Genomic DNA, 23,971 nt, shown 5'->3' on the forward strand with positions numbered 1-23,971 from the left:
TTACTCTTGGCAGAAATACTACTATGCATCAGCCAAAGAGTTGATGCGGATAAATGGTACAACCAAATCATTTGTGGCTAACCATCTTGCTGAATCTATTGCTGGAGCTGTCACTATAAGGGCATTCAAAGAGGAAGATAGATTTTTCGCGAAGACTTTTGAGCTTATTGATATAAATGCCAGTCCTTTCTTCCACAATTTTGCAGCAAACGAGTGGTTGATTCAACGACTGGAAACTATTAGTGCAACTGTTCTTGCATCTTCGGCACTCTGCATGGTTTTGCTTCCTCCTGGAACTTTCAGCTCAGGTATGCCATCAACCAATATTACTTTTGAAACTAGATGATTGTTTCTTCATTTTTCGCCTAATGTTTATTAAACTTTTGCAGGATTTATTGGGATGGCTTTGTCCTATGGTCTTTCCTTAAACATGTCTCTTGTTTTTTCCATTCAAAACCAGTGCACACTCGCAAATTACATAATTTCTGTAGAAAGACTTAACCAGTATATGCACATCCCAAGTGAAGCTCCTGAGATTGTTAAAGAGAACCGTCCACCAGTTAATTGGCCAACAAGGGGTAAAGTTGAAATTCAAGATTTGCAGGTAAAACTTGGTCTCACCACCCTAATTTCTTGTATTTGGAACGTTCATCATACTGATCAGTGTTCATCCCAAAACAGATCAGATATAGGGAAGATTCCCCGCTTGTTCTTAGGGGGGTCAGTTGTACATTTGAAGGAGGCCATAAAATTGGTATTGTTGGCCGGACTGGCAGTGGCAAGACTACACTCATTGGTGCATTATTTCGATTAGTGGAGCCAACAAGTGGAAGGATTTTGGTAGATGGAATTGACATTTCTAAAATTGGTCTTCATGATTTGAGGTCCCGTTTTGGGATTATACCTCAAGACCCTACACTCTTCAATGGAACTGTAAGATACAACTTGGATCCTTTATGTCAGCATACTGATGAGGAAATATGGGAGGTACTTGGAAAGTGTCAGCTAAAAGAGCCAGTTGAGGAAAAAGAGAAGGGGCTCGACTCATTGGGTAAGTTTTTCTAAGAATTTGTCCGACTGTTTTATCCAATTGGGGTTCTGTTAACACTGTTAGTGTCATTTCAGTTGTGGAGGATGGATCTAACTGGAGCATGGGACAACGACAATTGTTCTGTTTGGGACGTGCTCTTTTGAGGAAAGCTAAGATTTTGGTGCTTGACGAAGCAACTGCATCAATTGACAATGCTACTGATATGATATTGCAGAAAACTATCAGGACAGAATTTGCTAACAGTACTGTTATTACAGTAGCTCATAGGATACCCACAGTAATGGATTGTACAATGGTTCTGGCCATTAGTGATGGTAAGAGCTGTTTATTTAGTTTTAAGCCCGCATATATTAATAGTTTTGTTTCAACTGTAATGACTTCAACTTTGGTTGTGAATACTGCAGGGAAACTAGTGGAGTATGATGAACCAATGAAGCTAATGAAGCAAGAAAATTCACTATTCGGGCAGCTTGTGAAGGAGTATTGGTCTCACTATGACTCGGCTGAATCTCATTGAAGCTAACTGTAGATTTGCAACATCTTTTTTGGCCTAACACACATTGCCCTGTGTAACTGCGACTGCTTTGGATGCCTGAACAAGGCACCATTAGGGCAGAGCTGAGCCCGATATTGATTGTTAAAGAACTAGAGTTCCAAATTCTATTATGCAATTTGGATAGCTCGGCAGGTAGCTAGTGTGAACTGTACCTTATGTGTCGGTCTTCTTGATTTTGTACCATTTTTCATCGGATGTATGCTTACAGATGTATATCTTCCAACAGTATAAATAAAGTTCTTACTCAAACCACACTTGTGGTGTTATTGTCAACTGATAAGCTGTAGCAATTCTCCATCGCCATTAAGGATGAAACAAGCAACTCCATAGTCCAGAGTTGCAGTTTAACAAATAATGAAAGAATGTAGATTCATCGCAATGGAACTAGCAATAATAGGTGATGAGATAGTTTCAAGTTCTGTGCTAAAGGCTCTCTTTCTCCTCAACTGGAGGCAAATCCAACATCTTGGATTACAACCTGATCTGTACTACACCCAATATAGATTCAGTTATTTGTCAACAAATTTAAATGAGTGCCATAAATGGAAAGATTGAACAAGAGTCTGTATATGATTGTCTAAACTTGGTACTGTATATGATTGTCTAAACTTGGTAGTAGAACTTCAGGGCAGCATCAGAAAACATATGTGCTGCATTACATCAACGACAATGGAAGATCTCTCAGCATTTCCCAAAAGAAAATGTTCTTTGGTTTTCTGTAACCATGCTGTTCACCGCAGACACAAGCAGGATCACTGCCTGACTTCTCTAGATATTCCTACAGGATTTAGTGGCCAGCTACCCAAGTAATAACAAGCTATAACAAGGAAAGAACCACAGAATTCTGATAATAGGAATAGTTTTCTAAAAATAGTATGAAAACTAGTCTAACACCCATTCTTATCAATTTTTATACTGAACTAAAAAACAGCAATAGAAATGGATGAGCATCAGCCAGGTAATTTATGAAAGTAAACAATGTTTCCCATAAATCACTATGAAACATAAACTTGATCCAATCCACAATATATCTCTACATAACCCCTTCCTAAAATGAATTCGGATTCCACTGTATGTGTATCTATATGAGTTTTAGGGAAACTTTACTCATTAGAGTTGCTTGGAATTGAGATGGAACAGTGTTATGGCTACCTAACATACATGCATAAAATGTTTGTCCTTATGGACCTCCAAGTATGGCATTTTCAATATCTTCCCTACTCAGTGCATAGCTAAATCTTCTATCTACATCTTTTTCAAGGTTTCCAGGTCCTTTCTTCAGATACCTGTATTTCAAGAAACATTAGCTTGTATTAGATCAAAGTTCAAACTGGCAATGCAATATTATTTGAATATTGCAATAAAATTACCACTACAGAGCAATCACAAATTGTTTATCAAAGAGTTTAGTATGACTATGATCTAGTAATTATTGATTGTAGTAAGACATTGTCAGGAGAACTAGAAGTAATACAATTCTTCAAAATTTCTCGAGAACTATGATCTGCATCGAAAGAGAGCTTTCCCTCTCTAAAGGATGAAACATTTTGAAGGCCCAAGCACTTCTACAAATAAGCACATACATGCAAAAATATCTATAATTATCCATGCTACTTTAAGCAGGTTTTTCATATCAAGCATGATCGAGTATCGAAGTTTCTCTATGCATGAATTTGAATGCTGATGATTTTGATAAATAAATTGTTTAGAAGGAGAAATAGAATCCAAACCTACAAAAAGAAAAAGATATCAAGTATAAAATCAACAGAACAGTGTGCAAATTGTTCCATAGAACCTTGAGACCCCAATTTCAAAACTTGTGAATCAAGTACCAATCTGGGTACCCTATATAATGCAAGTCTTTCTAAATTCTTTCTTTTCTAATAACAGTGGTGTTTGGGCTAGCTTGCACACACCTCGACTAATTCCATGGGGTACTTGTTACCTTGCAGGCCTGCACCAACACAGAGACCGGGTAACTCTTGGCTTGGATAAAGGGAAGAAATCACGAAGTGTTTTTGCCACTGTTGGAATTTGAACATGTGAGCTCATGGTTCTCAACCTACTTCATTAACTACTAGGTCGCCCTTAGAAGTTTAACTTGAAGGTAGAGACACTGGCAAATAGTTCCGAAACCTAAAAAACAAACTTCACTATTCTGTTCATCAGCCACCAAAGAGATATACATCGGACCATTTTTTTTTTTTTTCATGAAATGAGATATCCACCAGACTTGACTTAAGGCTGCAATCGTGATGTTTCCTTTCTAAGATGCAATCACACTTTTAATCAATATATCATCAAAAAATACATTAATTCATCTTACCAGAAGAAGGGCACAACACAACAATAGATACCAATCAAAACTTAAATTTATGTTTCGAAACATAGACAATAACCAATCAACCTCTCCAAATGCTCTATCATTTTCTTTGATAACAGTGGTGTATGGTTAGGTTGTGCACCTCCACGATTTCACTGGGTACCTGCTATCTTCCATCAACACAGGTACCAAGTAAGTTGGGGATAAATTTCTACTTGGATTTGAACCCTAGTTTCCCATGGTTTTCACCCACTTCAGTGGTTGTTACGCCACACCCTTGGGTGCCAAACTTCTTATCATGAACATCTTGAAAACACAAAATCTAGAAAAAGGGGCAGGGAACATGCTAACTACACAGGATCTTAACTTCACAAGGTTAAACATTGTTACAATAAGAACTCCGGTATTTGATTGTTATAGCCAGTAAAAGACTTCCCCACCCACTAGGTCCAACAAAGTAATGAAATCTTAATGTTGCCGCCAGATTTGTCTAACCTGATTCTCTATAAATTATCCTTTAACAACAGCATGCAATTCAAACAGTATAACCTGTATGGATTTTTCTTGACATTAATCAAACAAACAAACCCTTTTTGGTTAAACCAAATCTATGCAGGCTTAACCATTTCAATCTCCAATTATAATTATATACGCACTGACCCCATCTAATAAGACCCAAAACCTATCAATAAGTGGTGCCTTTTCAAGTTAACCTCAATCCTGAATTTCACCATAATCTGCTTCTTGTCACAGTACTCCAAAAATCACAAAACAACAGTATCAATCAGTCAATTAACTAAACCTTAATTGGGGTCAGCTAGATGAACCTCCATTGCATTCATCTCCCATTCAGGGCAGAGCTAGGGAACCAGAAGGGGTTTATCCGAACTACACTATATATACAAGGTTACAATTATTTTTATGTATATATAATAGATATTGAACCCCTTAGCTTCTTGTTATGTTTACATTTTTATATTTTGAATTCCCAGTGAAAATGGGGTTCTGCCACTACTCACATTAGACACATCTCATTCCATAACACACATAGGCAGCCCGGTGCACTAAAGTTCTCGCTATGCACGGGTTTTACCCTGCATACCCGTGAACAAGAACATACGAAGACCAGCTAAATATAACCAAACAGACATACTAAAAACATGATCTTTATCATAAATGTTAATGAAAATGGGAGTAGCAATAAATTAAAACTAACCTTATATGAAGTTCAGTGATATCCAATGACAATTGAGCCTGCCAATCTGGGTTTTCAACAAACCAAAGAGCTCTATCATCTCTGCTCTGATAAAACCCCAAACTCCTCAACCAGGCTTCTATACAGGGCAAACTATGAGAGTACAAAGGCTTCGTCTTGTCGGGTAGTTTCTGAAGCCATTCATCCAGCGTCTGAGAAACTTCTGCTTCTTCGGAAGAATTGGTACATGCCACCGTTTTCCTTGACGAAGAAGTAAGAGGATTTGGGCATGAACGGAATTTGGGTAAAAGTAAAGGGGTTGGAAGAAAGAATCTTGAAATAGTAGAAGGTGGCGGAGAAGCTATAGAGTATAATGATCTAAAAAATGTTGCCGAAATTGTCGACATTTGTATTCTGGTGTTCCAGTGCTCTGCTTCGGATTTGGTGTTTTCACCTTTCAGACCCCAAACAACGATCCCGAAGAAGAAGATAGGATATCAACGGCGTCGTATTTTTGCTTTTTACCCTGAACTCGACCATCTAATTTTATAAGTTACATTTCGAATACAAATTTCGAAAAAAAAAAAGAACTTACCTAACCAAATTTCAATTGCTATATCAATTACAACTTATGTATCAATTTATATGTTGGCTATTCTTTCACAATCGATTTTGATAAGCTTATAAGTCAAAAGTCATGAACTTGATCGATTTTGATAAGCTTATGAGTCTAAAGTCATGAACTTAATAATTTTTGTTATTTGAATTTTTTTATAAAAAAATATTTTTGATGAGAAATAGTTTATGTCTGACTAATAAATTCTTTCAAAAATACTTTTGAACAGTAATTAAGGATTGATCAAATTTTTTAAAAGTATATTTTAGTGTATTTTTCTAAAAAGTATCTTAAGAAAAAGACTATCTTTTAAAAACTTATGAAAAGCAGGTTTATGCTTCTTTACATAAACATATATTTTCTTCCAAAAATCAGGTTAAAACTTCTCACATTTTAAAAATAAGTACTTTTGAAAAAATAAAATAAATTTAACCAGATAGGACATTTAAGTAGAAAGGGTTGTCAAATACTACTAGTAACAAACTAAGTAGGCGTTTGGCCATCGTGAGATGGAATCGGCGTTTGGACATGCAATTTTATGTTCATTTCATATCATGAGATGTGATTCCATATTCTCCAAAAACCATGATATGGAATTATATGGGAATTCCATATTATTATTTGAGATATTTTAATGCAAAAATTGATCCATGAGTTTATAAATTTATAATCACATCATTATTTTTTAAAATTTATTATTATCACCGACATAAAATTTATTATTCTCACCAACATATAGTTACTTTAACTTATACCAATCGATTGTTGAGTAATAAATTTGTTCTGTTCCTTTGCTCCAACACTTAATTATTACTTCTACCGTTTTGTATTTATTACAACTATAGTTATATCTATTTGAACATGGAGTGAAGGGTCTTCTTTACATTTACTCTAATAAATTGATATGAAAGTTAAGTTGGATAGGCTTAAATGCATAATTATTTATACTCAACCATAAAATCTTGAACAATAGTAGTTAAACCAACGTCATAATATTCATTTCCGCCACATGGTAACTTTAAATTACATCCTTAGAATAAATATTATTTACTGACACAAAGCTATCTCATTTACGTCACATATGCTTTTAGTAATTTTTTATAAAATGTTTGTTGGTAGATAAATATTATGTTGTTGATGCTGGCTTTCGAAACACAAAGGAATTTTTAGCTCCATACAAATGACCACACTATCATTTGCAAAATTACCGAGGAAGTGAAAGAGAACCTCAAAATGCCAAAGAACTGTTTAATTATAGGCATTCATCTCTGCGCAATGTGATTGAACGGACTTTTGGAGCTTGGAAAAATAGATTTAGAATACTGAAACAAGCCATGAACCATTATGATATTGATACACAAGTGAAAATTGTCATATCTTGTGCATTGTTACATAATTATTTGCGAGAATACCAAAGTACTGATGAAATATTTATGGTCTATGAGCATGAAAATATAATTGTGGGTGATATTGACCAACAAATGGCTCAAAGTAACAATGTTGGTTCGTCTTCTCGGTCGCATGATCGGGAAATGCAAGTTCAACGTGAGGAAATTGTACGTACTATGTGGGAGGATTATATTAAAGACTAGTACACTACAATTTATGTTCAATTTTTTTTTTATTAAATTAAAGTTAGATGAAACAATTACTTAATTGGAGAACAAATAGTTTTGTAATAATTTATTATGCGATTTTATAATTTTTTGTTTATTTGATAAGATTGAATAAACAATTGGGGTTATTTTAATAGTTTTACAACTTATACGATTTTTATGTTTATGAGAAAATATACAACACAAAAATTCCATATCACATGTCCAAACAAAACATTAATTTCATCTCATGATTCCATATCATGATACCATATCATGATTTCATATTATGATACCATATTGCATGGCCAAACAGACCCTAATAAACTAAGCATAGTTGATTAAAGTTATGTGGATATTAATAATACATAGATTAGTTACGAAAAAAAATATTATTTTATGTGGACATTAGTTAGTTATATATTGTTGTTTTATTTTCTATTTTATATAAAATAACAAATAGATTTCTTCATAATTTATGCATATATTAATTATGTAAAATTTTATTGTAGATCAGATATTATATTTATTTAATAAGTCGAAATGATTTGATAGACCCGTGTACTTATATGAGTTTATATTCTGAGTTCTTTTACTTAATTTTTTGCCAATTGAAGTTGGGTCGTTTGGTAGAGTGTATAAAAATAATGCTTAATATAATGTATTAGTAATAATGCATGAATTAGTTATGGTTGCATTAATTATTCATGAATTATTTTTATACATTGTTTGATTTGATGTATTAAAAATAAGAGTTTTTGGCCAAAAACATCCTTAAACTATACAACTAACTTAAATTACATCCTTAAATTATTTTTCTTAACAAAAAACATCCTTCGAGTATTTTAAACTTAACAACTTCCATCCTTTTGTTAAAATTTGACAAAAAAAATTAACAGAATTCATACAAAATATGTGTAATTCATATTACTCTCAGCAAAACTCCCTAAATCACCAAAGATTAAAAAAATCTCTTCATTCTGTGATACATCCAAAATATTATTGTGAATACTTTTTGGCAACAACACTTGACATTATGCAGATCCTTTTATTAGCAACTTTTTATTTATTTTTCATTTGATTTGATATTAAAAATTACCAGTTGAAATATATATTTTTTTCATTGAATCTACAAGAAATGGTGGTGACCTGAGACTTTTACTTTTGCTCAGAGCAGTGTGACCTACACGTGCTTTTGTGTAAAATTCATTATGACAAAAATTTTATCAAAATAATGAAAGTGGTTAAGTTTTAAATACTTAGAAGATGTTTTTTGTTAAGAAAGATAATAACACATATGGCATGAAAAATACGGAAAAGGGTCAAAATTATCCTTAAACTATCTGAAATAGCTTAAATATAACTTTAAACTATATTTCGGCTAAAAAATACCCTTCTCGTCAAACTATTGGGTCACACCTACCGTTCTAATTAACGGAAGTATCCATGTGTGTGTTAAATGCCACATGGATGTCACATGCACGTCAAACAGACCCCACCTCCACATAGACGAATACGGAAAATGGTCAAAACTATCCTTAAACTATTTGAAATAGCTTAAATACACCTTTAAATTATATTTCGACTCAAAAATATCCTTCCTGTCTAACTATTAGACCACACTTGCCCGTCTAACTATAAGTACCTCGCCTTTTATGACCTTCACAATATCATTGGAGTCTAATGATATCAACTGTACCAAATTCTGCAAATCTTCATATGACAAAAACATATATCCACTACCCCATCTAACACTTTTTAAACATGTTTCAATATCTTTTCAAATTTCATTGATTCTATTTTAAGAACACAAATTCTTATTCCTGGATGAACGAATTATAAAAAGTTAAAAAATTAAAATTGGTCCAAAATTAAAGAGAAGAAAAAAAAAAAAGAAGAGAAATCTGGGAAAAATATACAGAGAGAGAAAATGGGAAATGGGGGTGGGTGTTGGGTTCTAAAGGGGTGATTAGGGCGTCATGCGGAAGCTTATAATTTGCAAATCATATGGTTGACAAATCAGATGACAAATAAAAACATACTAAAGATATAATATTATTATAGTTTGGTCAAGCGACCTACATATTATAAAACTAATATTGAAAAACATAAATATGTTTAGGAGAAAATCTCCCCTTAAACAAGACTCTTAAACGACTACATTGTGGATGGTATTGTTTTTGTGTTAGAAGAAACAAACTTATATTTATAGAGTCCTAAAACCTTTTCTTACTAAAAAAAGAGTCATAAAAGGAGAGAATAAACCAAATATAAAATAATATTATATTTTCCTTTCAAGAAAAGTAAAAATATTTATGGTAATGTTTTGTTTTTTCTTTAAGGAAAAATAAATCTTAAATTATGGTAAGAAAATCAGGGCAAAACCCTAACAGTGGGGTGGGTGGGTAAATTTAATTTTATCATTTTATTTTCTTATGTTGTAGTTAATGACGTTTAATTTGACGTGTGAAGATTATATTACACACACCACTAATTATATGATAAAATGATTTAAAATACTAAATTTCAATAAATTGGGATTTAGTTGTGATAAAGTAAAAATGTCTATAGTACAAAGTACAAACTCATATAAGTACAAGATCAATCAAACCATTTCGCCATTTAATAAAGGGAAAAGACTTAAATATGACATTAAATTTTGAGAAAATGATCATTTATGTTAATTGTAAGATTGATTGATTTATTCAATTGCTATTTAAGAAAAAAGGCTCATTCATATCGTTATTTTTTAACTCTGATTTTACAAAATTATTTTTTAGCACAACGAGGCCCCAAACAACTTTTAACACTTTTTAATTGAGGGTTGATCAAATGTACTCCTTTTTGTTTCTTCATCTTCAAGAACACATGAAAAACATGAAGAACTCCTAAATTTCTAATTTCTTCAATTATTCACGAAATACCCTCAAATTTTGGCCACATCATTAATCTTTTTCTAAAAATACCAAAATTATAAAATCATTTGTGGAGTTAAAAAATTCACCCCTATTAAAAAAAAATCAAAAAAACATAATAGAAATCAGTTCCAAAGTTTCAAAAATCTTCTTTGATGCGCGTTTTTATTGTTGTTTTTGACTCTAGATCTTTGTTTCATAGTGTTTTTTGAATTTATGTTCAAAATTTCAAATGATTTGGAGTTGCGGAGAAATTATATTGAAGTTTTGAAACTTTGAAAAATTTTCAAATGAGTCTTGTTTAGTTAGGTTTAATTCGAGCTCTAAAAATATTTAATTTTGTTATCTAGCTCGGAGAAAACCTACTCTTGAAATTTAAGATGATTTCGTGTCGAGTTGAAGAAGTTGAAAATTTGGGAGTTCTTAATGTTCTTTATATGTTCTTGAAGAAGACGAAGCAATAAGAGTACATTTGATTCAAGATCCAGTTAAAAAGTGTTAAAAATTGTTTGAGGTCTTGTTGATATGATTTTGTAAAATCTGAACTTACAAATAATGACATCAATGAATTTTTTCTTAAACACCAATTGTATAAGTAAGCCAAACTTAAATGAATCTTTCCTTATTTAATAATATACTAGGGAAATTGTCCGCACTTCGCACGCCTATAAGAAATATTTATATTCATAATAGTATCAGACATATAAATAATATTGATATTCTCTTCATATGCGATATGATACATTTTTTCATCTTTTTAAAATATATAAAATTGATTTTTTTTTACATTTTTTAAGTGCAAACTATTCATATGTATATAGTAGAATAAATGATTTACAATGGTGAAGTAAATGAGATAGAGATCATATTTTGAAATAACAATATATTGTATACATATTTTTTACGATCTTCTATACAAATTTTGATTTCGTAAAAAAAACTTTTGAAGTTCTTCATTGAGTCTTTATTATTAATTTTTAAAATTTTTAAACATTAATTAAAATATTAATAAAAATTATGAAAAAAAACATGAAAAAGTTATAACAATATTTAAGAGTAGAAGTTACAAGTAAAATGAAGAGACATGAGTTGTGAATTTTATTAGACATTAATTGCATTAATAATCATGCATTAATTTTATTTGTAAAAATAAATATATGTGAAAATAAGGGATAGAAATACAATAATGAACAAAAAAAATAATGATTGGTGACTGCATAAAAAATATAAATACATTTCAAACAAAAAAGAATAGTGACGAAAACAGATTGTTACATACAAAAAAAAAGACATCATAGAATTTAATATTTTCATTTTAGTTATTTTCTTGCAAGCATAATAAAAATGAAGCTCACTATCATCGTAATTTATTTATTTGTTAAATGAGATAGTTATATTAATTGTGCTTCATAATAAATAAAAAAATAGAATAGTAAAGAACTAAATGAGTACCATTGCCAATACATGTAGTTAATTTACTTATACAAACTAAAGTTTAAAAAATTCTAGCAAAAGTAGCTACCTTACCAATACAAGTCAAAGTAACAACAAAATTTCTAGCAAAAGATAATCCCTAATTATGCTTCCAAAAATTGCTTTTCTTATACTATCTTCCTTTGTAAGTAGATCCGCCATCATATTTTGTACTCCATATGTCAACCTCTTCATTATATGCTACCAATTGAATAAAAAAAAACATAATTATGAATAAATAAAATATCATACCAATTGAAAGTGATTATACCATAAGAAAGATTTTTATATGTAATATATCTGTAAATGATTTTTTCAATTGTACTAACAACAAATAATAATCATCTCTTGAAATCTCACACATATTGTAATCAAACTATATTATATTCAACAAATTAATTACAACATTGTTCATTATTACAAAGTTTTTTTTAAAATCATACTTGCTTGGAGAATAATAATACATACATAAATAAAATATTAAGAATGCATATCCAAATACATAAAAATAAAAAGAGATTTGAGAATGAAATATTGCTTACCTTTCATGTACTTATTTTTCATTACATGTTAGTTAATTCACAAACTAATATGATAAAGAAGAGTAAATATATTCTTGAATGTGAATTTTCATGAAATTAAATATGAATTTAGATAGGCAAAGTGTAGAAAATGAAAAGAAAGACTTGGAAATGAAATATATCTCATATTTATGTACTTTTTTTTGTTACATTTTAGTTAATTCACAAACTAATATGATGAAGAAGGAAAAGGATAATCTTGAATGTGAATCTCCATGAAACTAAATATGAGTTTATATAGGCAAAATATAGGACTACCATAAGATATCATAAACTTACAAATTAATTTTTGGAGGTTATGGACATGAAAATTATGAGAGTCTTGAATATTATTAAAAATAAAAATTAAAGAGGTGTAGGTCATGGGTAATTACTCCTTGCAAATAAATTAAATAATAAAGAGAAGAACACTTCAAATATTAAAATATATTAGTATCATTTTATGATTAAAAATGAGGCTAACAAAGAAAAAAAGAATGTGAAGAGTCTTTGTTGTAAATGTTACTCCACTAATAAAATATTTATTCTTAATAAATTATGTAATTTGATTTTATAATACAAAAATTAATTTAAATAAGAAAAAATATCAAAAAAATGAGAAAAAAGACTAATACAAATAGAGGCCATAGAAAAGTGTCCCACCACCTTATTTATGTTTCTTCTTTATTATATATATAGATTTAAATCGTTTCCTTTAATAGATATAAATAACTTATTTTCAAACCGCTAGCGAACCACCCTCATAATTTAGTTGAACACTAAATAAATAAATTCGACTTTAACTATTCAATCATTATCCATATCCAGTTTTAACGGATAGAATTACTCATTAGAGTTGGCGTTGCCGTCGTATCACATGTGTATCATCACCCATCACGTGCTTGAGATTCTTCCGGCTCATTTTAGCAATCATCTTTTTCCTTTTCATTTTGAAATCCAAATCATTTCCCGCTGCTTCCGTTTCCCGCCACAACAGTCTCTACCAAATTCCTAAACTTCACTCAATCACTTACCGCGCATGTTGGACTACTTCTCTCTGCAATCAAAGATCCGACGGCGCATGCTGGACTACTCTCTCTGCAATCAAAGATCCGACGGAGTGGCACCGGCGGTGGAGTCAGAACAACTTTCCGGCATGTATTAAATCCACCAGATAATTAGAAGTGTCGCAACCAGTCACACGCACACACGGCGCAGGTTAGTGCTCTGCTCGCATATGCAAACTATGGCGGAACCTATAGACTACTCGAGAACTCAAAGGATTGTGCTCCTCATAGATCTAAATCCACTTCTCATTCTTACAAACCCTGCACACTACCTCAACTCCATTCTCGCTACCTCCACGCGCCTCCTCAATTTCCCATCTCTCTGCAACTCGCTTTTTGCTTTCAATTTTTTCTTTTCTTCGCTTTCCCCTCTCCGCTCCTCCTCCGCCATACACGGCCTCTTTCCGAACCTCTCCCCCGGTTTCAACCACCAGTCTCAAACCCTAGAATCAATTACCGAAATCCTAAGTTCCTTTTCGCTGCCAGTTGAATTGGAAGTGAATTGTTCTAAGGCTTGTCACACTGCATGTTATTTACTTCAGCTAGTACATGATTATGTCTGGGAGTCTGAAATTGAGAGTACTTCAGGTAAGATGACTGGTGAGATTCCAAAGGCATCTCAGAATTTGATTGTTTTATTTTCGCCTATTTCCAGATCATTGATTGATCTAGCTGAGTATGTACATGCGGATGTGAATTCTGAGATTTTAAAGGATTTTGAAGGTTTTAAGTTCAAATTCAGTGAGATTTTTGGTCCTGTGAGGAACGCTTTTGATAATAGAAATATTCATTTTAGTTGGATCGACGTGAGAGATGAAAAAAAGGATGGAGGTAAGGTTGAATTTGTTGATGAAGGTGAATGGTCATCCATGTTGGAGAATGGAATTAAGCATTTTGGCTGGGGGAATAGTTCAACTGATTCCATTGTTTTAGGTTCTGCTCTGATTCCGTTTGGCTTGATATATCCTGAAATTGGGATGCCTTTTGATTTTCTGAAAAGCAATTCATTTGACAGAGGTTCTGCGCAACTCAATCTTGAGATCCTTGATGTCAATGGAAAGCCTTTGGAATGCAAGTTATGTGATCTTGAATTGCTCAATCTCACAACGTTGCCTAAGCTTAGATCTGAAGATATTCTGAATACACTAGGACTTGGAGACAAGCGAAATGAAGGGTGTGATCGAGAAGAAACATTTTGGTCTTGTCTTGGTGAAAGCTCGTTTAATATGCATCTCAAGGCTGTGCAGAAGTGCAATGTAGGAGAAAAGATTGAAGGATGCTCATCTAGTTATATTCTAGTGCAGCAGTCTGCCAGATGCAAAACTAACTATCGTAATGATACATGTGTTGATGGAGTCCTTGATGTACTATCTGGAGTAAAGGGTCAGCATTCCCAAGGAAATTCCACAGTCCTGTGGAAAATTCTTCTCAGTTTCTTATATGAAGAAAGCTATTGTGTTTCAGTAACTGTATCAAATAGCAATGGAAGTACAATCACGGGTGTTCTCAGGCCTTTGACAGCGCAATTGGCTCTTCTTTCAAGAATAGAAGGTGGTCATAATTACGGCTCAATTTTAAAGCAGATGAATGACATGACCTGTGGCAGCTCTAATGAAATCAATGTCTCACTAGGGAATGGGAAAAGAAAAAAGGACAAGAAGTGTTCAACGAAGAATCTGACTTGGAGTTCATTCCTCAAGGCAGCATTTGAGTGTAATAATTTTGAGCTGGTAGATATTTGTTTTGCCAGAAAAGTTGAGAAATCAAAGAAGCTGAAGTTCTTGAAGTGCTGGATGAAACAAATTAAAAAGTCCAGCATCTGCTTGCTAACGGCTGCAGATTCACATAAAAGACAGCCACAACAGCCATCCTCTACACAGTTTCCCTCAGAATCAACCCTCATGCTGGAGGGAGATGCACATCTTGTATGCTCAGAAACTGCAGAAGCCTTCTTCAATAATCTACCAAGGAAAATCCAGCATGGTCTACAATCTGGAAGAGACTTGCACACTTTAGCAGCACGACTAGTGAAGTCATTGATACAGGCATTATCCCAAAAGTATGAGATAGATGACAATATAGGAGGTGAATCCCAAATTCCAAAAACGAATGATTCATGTTGCAAGACTATCCTACCTGAACTTATGAAGATCCTATTAAGAAAGCCCAAAGAAATGAAAGAGAAGCTGAAGCACGATGATCCCTCTGAAGTATTTGATTTCAGTTCAACCTCAGAACATACTGTTCGAGAGTATCCTTCCATTAATTTCATCCTGCTTTTGTTTGTAAATTATTACATATTGAATTCAGCTTTATGAAGTAAATGAATTGATATTGTACTTGCAGTGCATTTTTCCTTAACTTTCACAAGATTTGAAATGCAGATATTGCTTCGGATGGAAATCCTTGGATCAACCTTATCTGAGAGTATTAAAGAGTCCTCCAAGCAGAAGCTGGTTAAAGAGATCTGCTCCTTTCTAGAGATTATTCAATATCTTGTTGAAGGAGGGATTCATGGTGATCTTAGCCTATATGATTATGTTGAACGCACTATTCGATTAAGGTAAATATTTTGCTTTGAAACTATAGAGCTCATTCTTCCCCTATACCTATGATGATCTGATTCATGCCTTACAGCTAGTTTTTAATCCCTTTTTGGTATTTGTCCTGGCTAGTATTCAGCATGAGAAATAGTTATTCTGTCCTTCTAATCCTTCTATTTCACCAACCACAATTATTTCTTTTCCATGTTTTATCCTTCCTACTTTGCTATATATTGCTGCCTCTAGCGTATCCTCCTTGCACAAGTTTCCTCATCTTCTTTCCTTGTTTTGATACACTAATTATGTTCTTAGTGACATAGACAAGAATAGGATAATTATCTAAGATTAGACCTACCATATTTCTATAGACCATCAAGGATTATTTTGATTTCATCATCATAGAATCCACTTCATTAGTGTTCTGTTTCATGACATTTTTCTTCTTTTAAAACTTTGGTTCTGAAAGAAACTTCATACACCGGCTTAGGAATTTTTGGCATGTATGGTTTTGAGACCATATAATTGTCAATTTTCTACCAGACAATCATTTCATTTACTATAAAGCTAAGTTCTGTTACGTTGAACTTCTCAGAGAACTCCATTACCTTCATTACTTCTATTAATGAATTACAATCATACAGGTTTCATTCTCTGTGTCATCAGAGTTGAAAGCAATCACTCTGTTCTTTTAATTAGAATTGGCTCTGGTTTGCTCTTCATAGATGAGAAAATTCATGCTCTACCACAGTACTGTTATCTGGGATCTAATCTGGAAATCCAACATGATTCAGGTACCATAGCATTATCGAAGATATTGTCAATAGAATTTACACAGAAATGGATCTACTTCCATTTGGTGTTGAAGATGAAAAGCAGGCTCTTCTGTTCAATAGTGAGGACAGTAATCAGTCCTGGAGGGAGAAGCAAGAGAGGTATGAAATGGCTGAAGCCAACAACATGCGATTATCAGTCTCAGCAGAGGATGAGTTTTGCCAACCACCAGAAAACATTGATGGGAGCTCCCAAGCGATAACAGGAGAGGAACATGCCCGCAAGTTAAGTGAAGCTCGTGATCGGAGAGAGAAGGCTCGACGATTTGGATCTTTCACGAGGATGCCAGATCTGCAAAGAGTTTGGGCCCCAAAGCAGCTTAAGGCTGTTAAAATAAAGTGTGAAGATCAGAAGGAACTGAAAAGAAAAGAGCGGAAAAAAGTTAGACACAACGTAGTCTATGAAACACCAATGAGTGGAAAGAAATGGTCATCCTCTCAAAGTGATGGCAATGATGATGAAAAGCTAGAACGGAGCTCTACTTCTGTTTCCAAGGCTCTCTTTCAGGATTGGTGATGACAAGTTGCACCAGTATAGCTATGATACTCACTGAAAGAATACTGTTGTAGCAATTGAAGCATGAAATCTCTAATTAGAATGAAGAGCAAAGCATGCTATTTTACTTTATTGAGTTACTTTTTAGATATAGAAAACTTTTCCTGCACTGCAGGTAAATGTTAATAACAGAAAATGGTTTCCCCAATTAATGTAGGGATTGACCAGGGCTGGTTGTCATTACTCATCTAAATACAACAGTTAGCAATATCACTGTTTTCCTTTTATTGTTTACTATTTCCCCCTTTTCCATTGTTGTCCACTCTAAACAGGAATGCAATTCTATGTAGGATGCATGCACTTCAGTGGATAAGTTATTTGAACAATCTTCAAATACTTGTAAGCTGCTGTTTCATGACATCCATTGCAAGTCCTCTACTTCTTTGCCGCCAAAGTTCCACTTCTGATTTATATGTTCAAACAGTGGCAAAGCCCTAGCTGAGCTACTCTTACATTCCAGTCGTATATTAGACGAACGGACACCTAAATATTGAAACACTGAAGAAACTTCATTCCAAGATCATTTTCAATCCGGGCCTATCTGCAACACATCTCTTTCCATCAAATCGATGCTGCTTGTGGCCAAGCAATGGTTACTACCAGCTGTTCGACAAAATACATGACAGGAATGTGAATGTCATGATCAGGAGCTATGTGAATAACAAGTTCTATCAAGATGCGAATTTTGTTTATCTAGGTAAGTGTAAACGACATGTTAGCCCTGATCACTATACATTTCCCTTTGTTCTTAAAGCTTGTTTTGGCTTCCATAATTTGAGGTGGTATATTGATGATGCTGTTGGCAAGAAGGGTCTCGATTCTGACCTATTTATTAGGAATTGTATAGTGGTTATGGATGGGAAATGAGGGTGTTTAATAGAACATTGTGGTTGATTTGAAAGGGCGTGCTGTACGCATAAACAAGGCATGCATACTGATCTTAGGCATATTTATATGCCTAAGTTGTCAATATGTGCCCATGAATCGATTAGATTGAAGAATGATCTCTAGTCATTAGATTAATTCTTAGTGTAACTTGTGATGATTATGCACTTACACACATGATTAGTTGTTTCAGGAACTCTCAAGGGAATTGGAGTCAACTTGAAGAAAAGAGATGAAAAAGAGCATGAAAAGCGGCTAAGGATGAAAGCCCCAGGGTCAGGTGCGACGCGCCAAGGCCCAACATTCAGAGGCCCTTCTCAGGTGCATTGAGAGGCGCGACGCGTCAAGGCTCAACATTCAGAGGCCCTTCTCAGGCGCGGCGCGCCAACACTGATACAACCGGAGCATGTTCGTGGGGCGATAGGAGGCGCGACACGTCCCTCTTTTGCTGACTTTTCCAAGTTTTAAACATTAAATAGGATTCCTAATTTGAGTAGGATTTGTTCCCAACTTTTCCTAATATTATAAATAGATCCTTAGGGCTCCATAATGGGGGTTCGACTTTTGATTTAAGTGTGCAAGAGCAAGAAGTCAAGTTTGTAATAAGCTTTTATCCTTTAACTCTTCTATTTTCCGGAAATTGCATGAACTATTGTATTTTCTTATTTTCTAATAGCATGAATGGCTAAACGCCCTAATTTTGGGGCTGTAGCTACGAATGAATTGTTGATTATTAAAGGCTTGTTGAATTAAATCTTGGTTGTCATTATAAGTTATTTCTATATTCTTGTTTCAGTATTTTATGCTTGCGCACCATAAGATAAATTTATTGTCTAATCTTAAAATCGAGAGAAGAGAGATTAGATAGACCAGAGAATATAGAGAGCTCGATTGACCCATTAGATTGAGGTGATTTGTGTTTAGGAGTGACTCCCGGACGAACAACTTGCTTGGTTACGAAATAGGATGAAATATAAATGCTCGTCAGTTAGTCTATTTATCCCCGCTCAACGATGTAATTAGATAGCTAATTGGAGTAGGCGACTAGAGGTGTGTAGCTCGACTCATACAATTAACCCTATAAACCAGTAACTTGACAACTAAAATTAATTCTAAGCCAATAATATGATACATGATATTCAGTATATGCTGCAGCCCTGGAATCTCTTTTAACTTATTTGAAACAGCATATTAAAGTCGTTCACAATTAGTTACTTTCAGTTAGTGCATAATTAGTAGTAGTTAACAATCAATCATCAACTCTTGAAAATGTTACTTTTACTTTTATTTGTAGAATTAAGTGTTAAGTCCTAAAATGTGATATCATCGCGCGAGAGGCCTCTTTCCAAGAATAGAGTCCATTGAAGATCTCCGCTTCCTTCAGGAGCTGTAACTTTTATCAGCGAACAAAATTAAAGCTTATTGCTCCGGTGAGAAATTAAAATTGTTGTCTTCAGTTTCATTTCTTATTGCTAATCAGCATGCAACATGTTCAGTTTTTACTAGTAGGGTTCTCAGTTTTTTTCACTAGTAGGGTTCTCAGTTTACTTACTAAGATATATTAATGACCACTAATATACTAAAGAGGAGGCTTAACTTGTTGACTTTCTTTATTTTAAGTATAACTTACGTGAATCCCAGAGTAAATTACATCCTATCCCTATTTTTTTTCTAATTACAATAATTTCTTAAAATTTGTACCTTCCGGATACATTAATTCACCATCCGGATACGTTAATTCTAATACAAGAAAAATCTTTCTGTTAAGCTAAAAAAGGAATAAAATCTGAAAATTAATTAAATCCAATAAATTACGCTTTTATTTGCTTGATCCTCGCTATCTTTGAGCAGATTTAATAACATGTTGATTTCTTTTTCCATTAATGAATTTCTTCTTCAGTTTTATATATGCAACACATCAGATGAAACTCCTTTTCCTCCCACTCAACCTTCCATTTCTCTAGTCCGTCTTTGATTTGTTCGATGGAATTGGTAAGAACATCAAGTTTCTCTTTTGCTTCAAAAAAATCCTAATAGATCGAAGAAATTCAAAATTTCAAATTGCTTTCCCCGTTCAACGAAGAAACCTTTCAGATTTGATTCAAATTTTTTTGTGGAAATTTTGGGTAAGCAAGGTGAGTTATGAAGGATAAAAAAATGATGGAATTGTTGTTGGACAAACGATATCCTTTTGAATCTTCAAGTTCATCAAAGATCCTTTCAATTTTGATTTTATCAAAAATTTTGAGATTCAAGATTCTTTCTTCTCTAAGTTCAACGAAGATCCTTTTAATTTTGATTGAAAATTTTGAGATTCAAAATTCTTCTCCTAGTTTATTGAAGATCCTTTCAATTTTGATTCAAATTGTCAAAAAAATTGAGAAGATACATCATGAATATCTTTGCTACGTAGCATTTTACTATTTATGTATCTTGTTTAAATTGACACGTATTGTATTTATACTAGATACATTAAATAAATAATTGTTGCCCATAAGATGTTAGATTTAAGATGATACATTACTGTGTGGTAGTTGCTATGTAATTGATACATTTAGTATAAATTCAAATTTACGTATAAAAAATTAGTGCATGATACATTACTATTTATGTATCTTGTTAAAATTGATAACTATTATATTTATGCTAGATACCTTAAATAAGTAATTGTTGCCCATAAGATGTTAGATTTGAGATCTATACATTACCGTGTGGTAGTTGCTATGAATTGATACATTTAGTATAAATTCGAATTTATGTATCATATCTAAAAATTTAGTGCACGATACATTACTATTATGTATCTTATGTAAATTGATAAGTATTGTATTGTTTACCTTGAAAGATATGTATAACTTAAATAATATATCTTTTGTAGTTGATAATAATGTATTTGATACAATAAGGTTGTGAAAGAAGGATGTATGTAAGCTGAAATAAAGTGTATCTATAAATGCATCACAATAAATAAGAATTAAGTTATCAATTAGATACATGAACAAATACAATCCATTAAAGAAATTTGATTATGAAAAACACCAGAAAAAAGAGGAAAATATTAGACCGTATGAAATTTCGGTGAAATTGAAACTAATATTATTATGAGACAACACGAAGATTAAATTATAATACAAGAATCCTAATCAGTTTCAATGAATGATTAGTTGTTAGAGTTCATAACCAGCTCAACTTATGAAAAATGTATAAATATTATATTAATTATTACCAGCTAATAACTAATACTATTACTTCTTCTTTTTTCTAATTTACGTTTTAGTGTTGAAAATTTAAAGTTCACTTATTTTATTTTATTATAAATTTTGAAGTATTTTAAAAATATGTAAAAGACTCATAAATATCCTTTTTAAAATTTTTTTGTCTAAATAATATTCTTAACCTACAGAAAAGAGTATGATTTTGAATTTCAAACGTAAATGAGAAAATAACTATCAAAATTTTGTGACTAAAAATAAGGAGAGATTTGTGGAGTGAAATAAGGGAGGGATAAATGTTCCAAATAGCATATTTTTTTGGTTTGTGATACATAACACAAAGTTTATGTATCACACATATAATTTGGTACTGTGTACGGATACATATCCTTCTAAATTTGAATAAGGTAGAAGATACATAACCACACCTAGATAAATGATAAATAATACATTTGGTAGAAGTTTTGTATCAAGTATCAAAACTAATATTTGAACATGATACACTAATTGTAATGTATCGTAGTATTGAAACAAGTCATTATACATTAATTAAGAAACAAAATTAACTAGATACATTAAAATTCTAGTTAATGTAAGATAATTGTGGAGAGATTTATGACTTGAAAAGGGGAAAAAAAATTGTGGAGTTAATTATGTATCCGGCAATTTTTTATTTAAATTTATTATTTCTATAATTGAGTTATTACTACTGTAACGATCAAACATTATTATGAGTACTAATAAAAATAATTTATTACACATATAATTGCAAAAACTAGTGACCTATTTTTGGCGCTATAGGCTTAGCTGCATCCACCTTGCATTCCTAAGAAAATGGTATGACAAACAAGTTAATTGATGCCACTAATCAAAAATCAGCCTAAAGTTAATTAAGGAAGTATTTTCAACAAACCCATTTAGCCGAATAGGATTATATTAAAGAGGAAATACTCCACTTTTACAATTTTATTTTTGGTTAGTTTAAATTTTTTGAAAAATATTTTTTAATATTTTTTTTTTATGTTTGATTAGTTTAAACTTTTTGAAAATCAAATTTGGATATGAATTTTGTAACTGCTAATAATTTGGAGTGAATTTAGGGTGAGAAAATAGGAGTGAAAAATGGAGTGGTGAATGTGGGTTTGGCTGGTGACTTTTATGTATTCGGTAGTGTTTAAAATTAGGAGAAAGAAGGAATTTATGTAATATTTTTAAAAAGTAGGGAAAAATAGAGAATAAGGAAATTATATATGTGTATATAAGTAATTTATCCTTATTTTAATGCACATGGCTGATTAAATAAAAAAATTGATACAGGTAACAGAGACATTGCTAATTAAGATAGTGTGAATTCTGTTTGCAAAGGAATTGGGGAAACAGAGTTGACTTTCTTTATTTTAATGCACATGGCTGATTAAATAAAAAAAATGATACAGGTAACAAAGACATTGCTAATTAAGATAGTGTGAATTCTGTTTGCAATGGAAATAAAGAACTTGGGGAAACAGAGCACGTGTGAACATGTTTTTACATAAAATATGTGTTCTTAATCTGTTCAACTCAATAAATTAAGTAGGTAGTGGATGTTTAGCAGGTGCCCAATGTCACATCTCCATACTTTTATCAATTTCTTAATAAAGACAGGATTATTAAAGCAAGTTTCAACCTTCTAAAAACCATTAAAGCTTAGTTGATAAGTCTAGCAATTTCACCTTGTGACCCATTTTTCTTGGATCCAGTCTTAGGCTTATCCACCTTGTAATCCATTTATGTCACTACTAAAGACTAACTCGTATTTGCTGTTTTTAAAATACCATAGAAGATATGTATAGATTTGAGCTGGTCATGGGGTTATTTTAAAAATAAAAAAACCAATCCAATGATGAAAGATTACCTATTTACCTGTCTTATTCCTAGCTCTAAGTTTCATTCTGCTACTATGGTTCAACCTGTTTGGTGTCTTCAACCTCTGGTAGTCTAGTTTTTTATCTTTCACTTTTTGTTAAATGCATGCATTTTTGGATCTTTCACTTTTTGATAAATGCATGCATTTTTGGATCTTTCACTGTCTAGCATGAAGATTTTTTCTTATTTTCACAAGTCTGATCTTGTTGATACATTCTTGATACTAGGAGTTGACTTTGCCCATTGCATGGATTGTCATTGAAGACAAAAGCTTTGGACTGGTATTTCATTTCAGGGCTTAGAAATTGGAGAAGGAGATGCAGGACATATGGGATATATTTTGTGGGGCATCAGATTGCTTGAAAGTAAATGGGAAACCTTGCAGTACTGATTGGATATCCGCGGCACGACCTTCATCATGTATCAATCATGCGTTGATCATTTTTTCTGATGTTATACTCTTGTTTTCCTTCCTATTCACTTTGCTTCCCAAAACATCCTTAAAATACACCAACATTCCTGTTTGCTTTTCTAGGTTCTCACGTTTGCAGTTGACTTCTGCTATTTTCAATGGTTTCCTGGGAGTAATGTATCTTTCCTTGTTCATTTGGGTGTTTGAAGACCAAATGAAGAAGACCCATAGTGCATTACCACTGCATTGGTGGTTAATGACCTTGTTTCATGGAATT

The 23,971-nt window shown here is 32.6% G+C and overlaps 3 protein-coding genes across 4 annotated transcripts in view; 2 read left to right on the plus strand and 1 right to left on the minus strand.

Annotated features, from left to right (window-relative positions):
- LOC125858309 (ABC transporter C family member 10-like) overlaps positions 1–23,971 on the plus strand; it is a 32,927-nt gene that overhangs the window by 3,784 nt on the left and 5,172 nt on the right. The window contains exons 6-10 of one of the 2 annotated variants that reach the window (XM_049538062.1): positions 14–308; positions 390–604; positions 682–1,051; positions 1,126–1,365; positions 1,456–1,880. In XM_049538062.1, the coding sequence (XP_049394019.1) occupies positions 14–308; positions 390–604; positions 682–1,051; positions 1,126–1,365; positions 1,456–1,568 (1,233 nt within the window). In that variant the 3' untranslated portion in view covers positions 1,569–1,880. Of the gene's footprint in view, positions 1–13; positions 309–389; positions 605–681; positions 1,052–1,125; positions 1,366–1,455; positions 1,881–23,971 lie in introns of those variants that run through there. The other variant, XM_049538063.1, reaches the window with a different exon arrangement.
- Positions 2,531–5,648, minus strand: LOC125858326 (uncharacterized). Its single transcript, XM_049538082.1, has 2 exons — positions 5,147–5,648; positions 2,531–2,893 (listed from the first exon to the last, which is right to left on the minus strand). The coding sequence occupies exons 1-2, from the start codon at positions 5,530–5,532 to the stop codon at positions 2,788–2,790; spliced, it is 492 nt and encodes a 163-aa protein (XP_049394039.1). The 5' UTR covers positions 5,533–5,648; the 3' UTR covers positions 2,531–2,787.
- On the plus strand, positions 13,258–17,455 carry LOC125858310 (uncharacterized). The gene is made up of 3 exons (XM_049538064.1): positions 13,258–15,602; positions 15,723–15,914; positions 16,686–17,455. The coding sequence occupies exons 1-3, from the start codon at positions 13,522–13,524 to the stop codon at positions 17,239–17,241; spliced, it is 2,829 nt and encodes a 942-aa protein (XP_049394021.1). The 5' UTR covers positions 13,258–13,521; the 3' UTR covers positions 17,242–17,455.

This window comes from Solanum stenotomum, chromosome 3, assembly GCF_019186545.1.
Source record: "Solanum stenotomum isolate F172 chromosome 3, ASM1918654v1, whole genome shotgun sequence".
Taxonomy (NCBI): domain Eukaryota; kingdom Viridiplantae; phylum Streptophyta; class Magnoliopsida; order Solanales; family Solanaceae; genus Solanum; species Solanum stenotomum.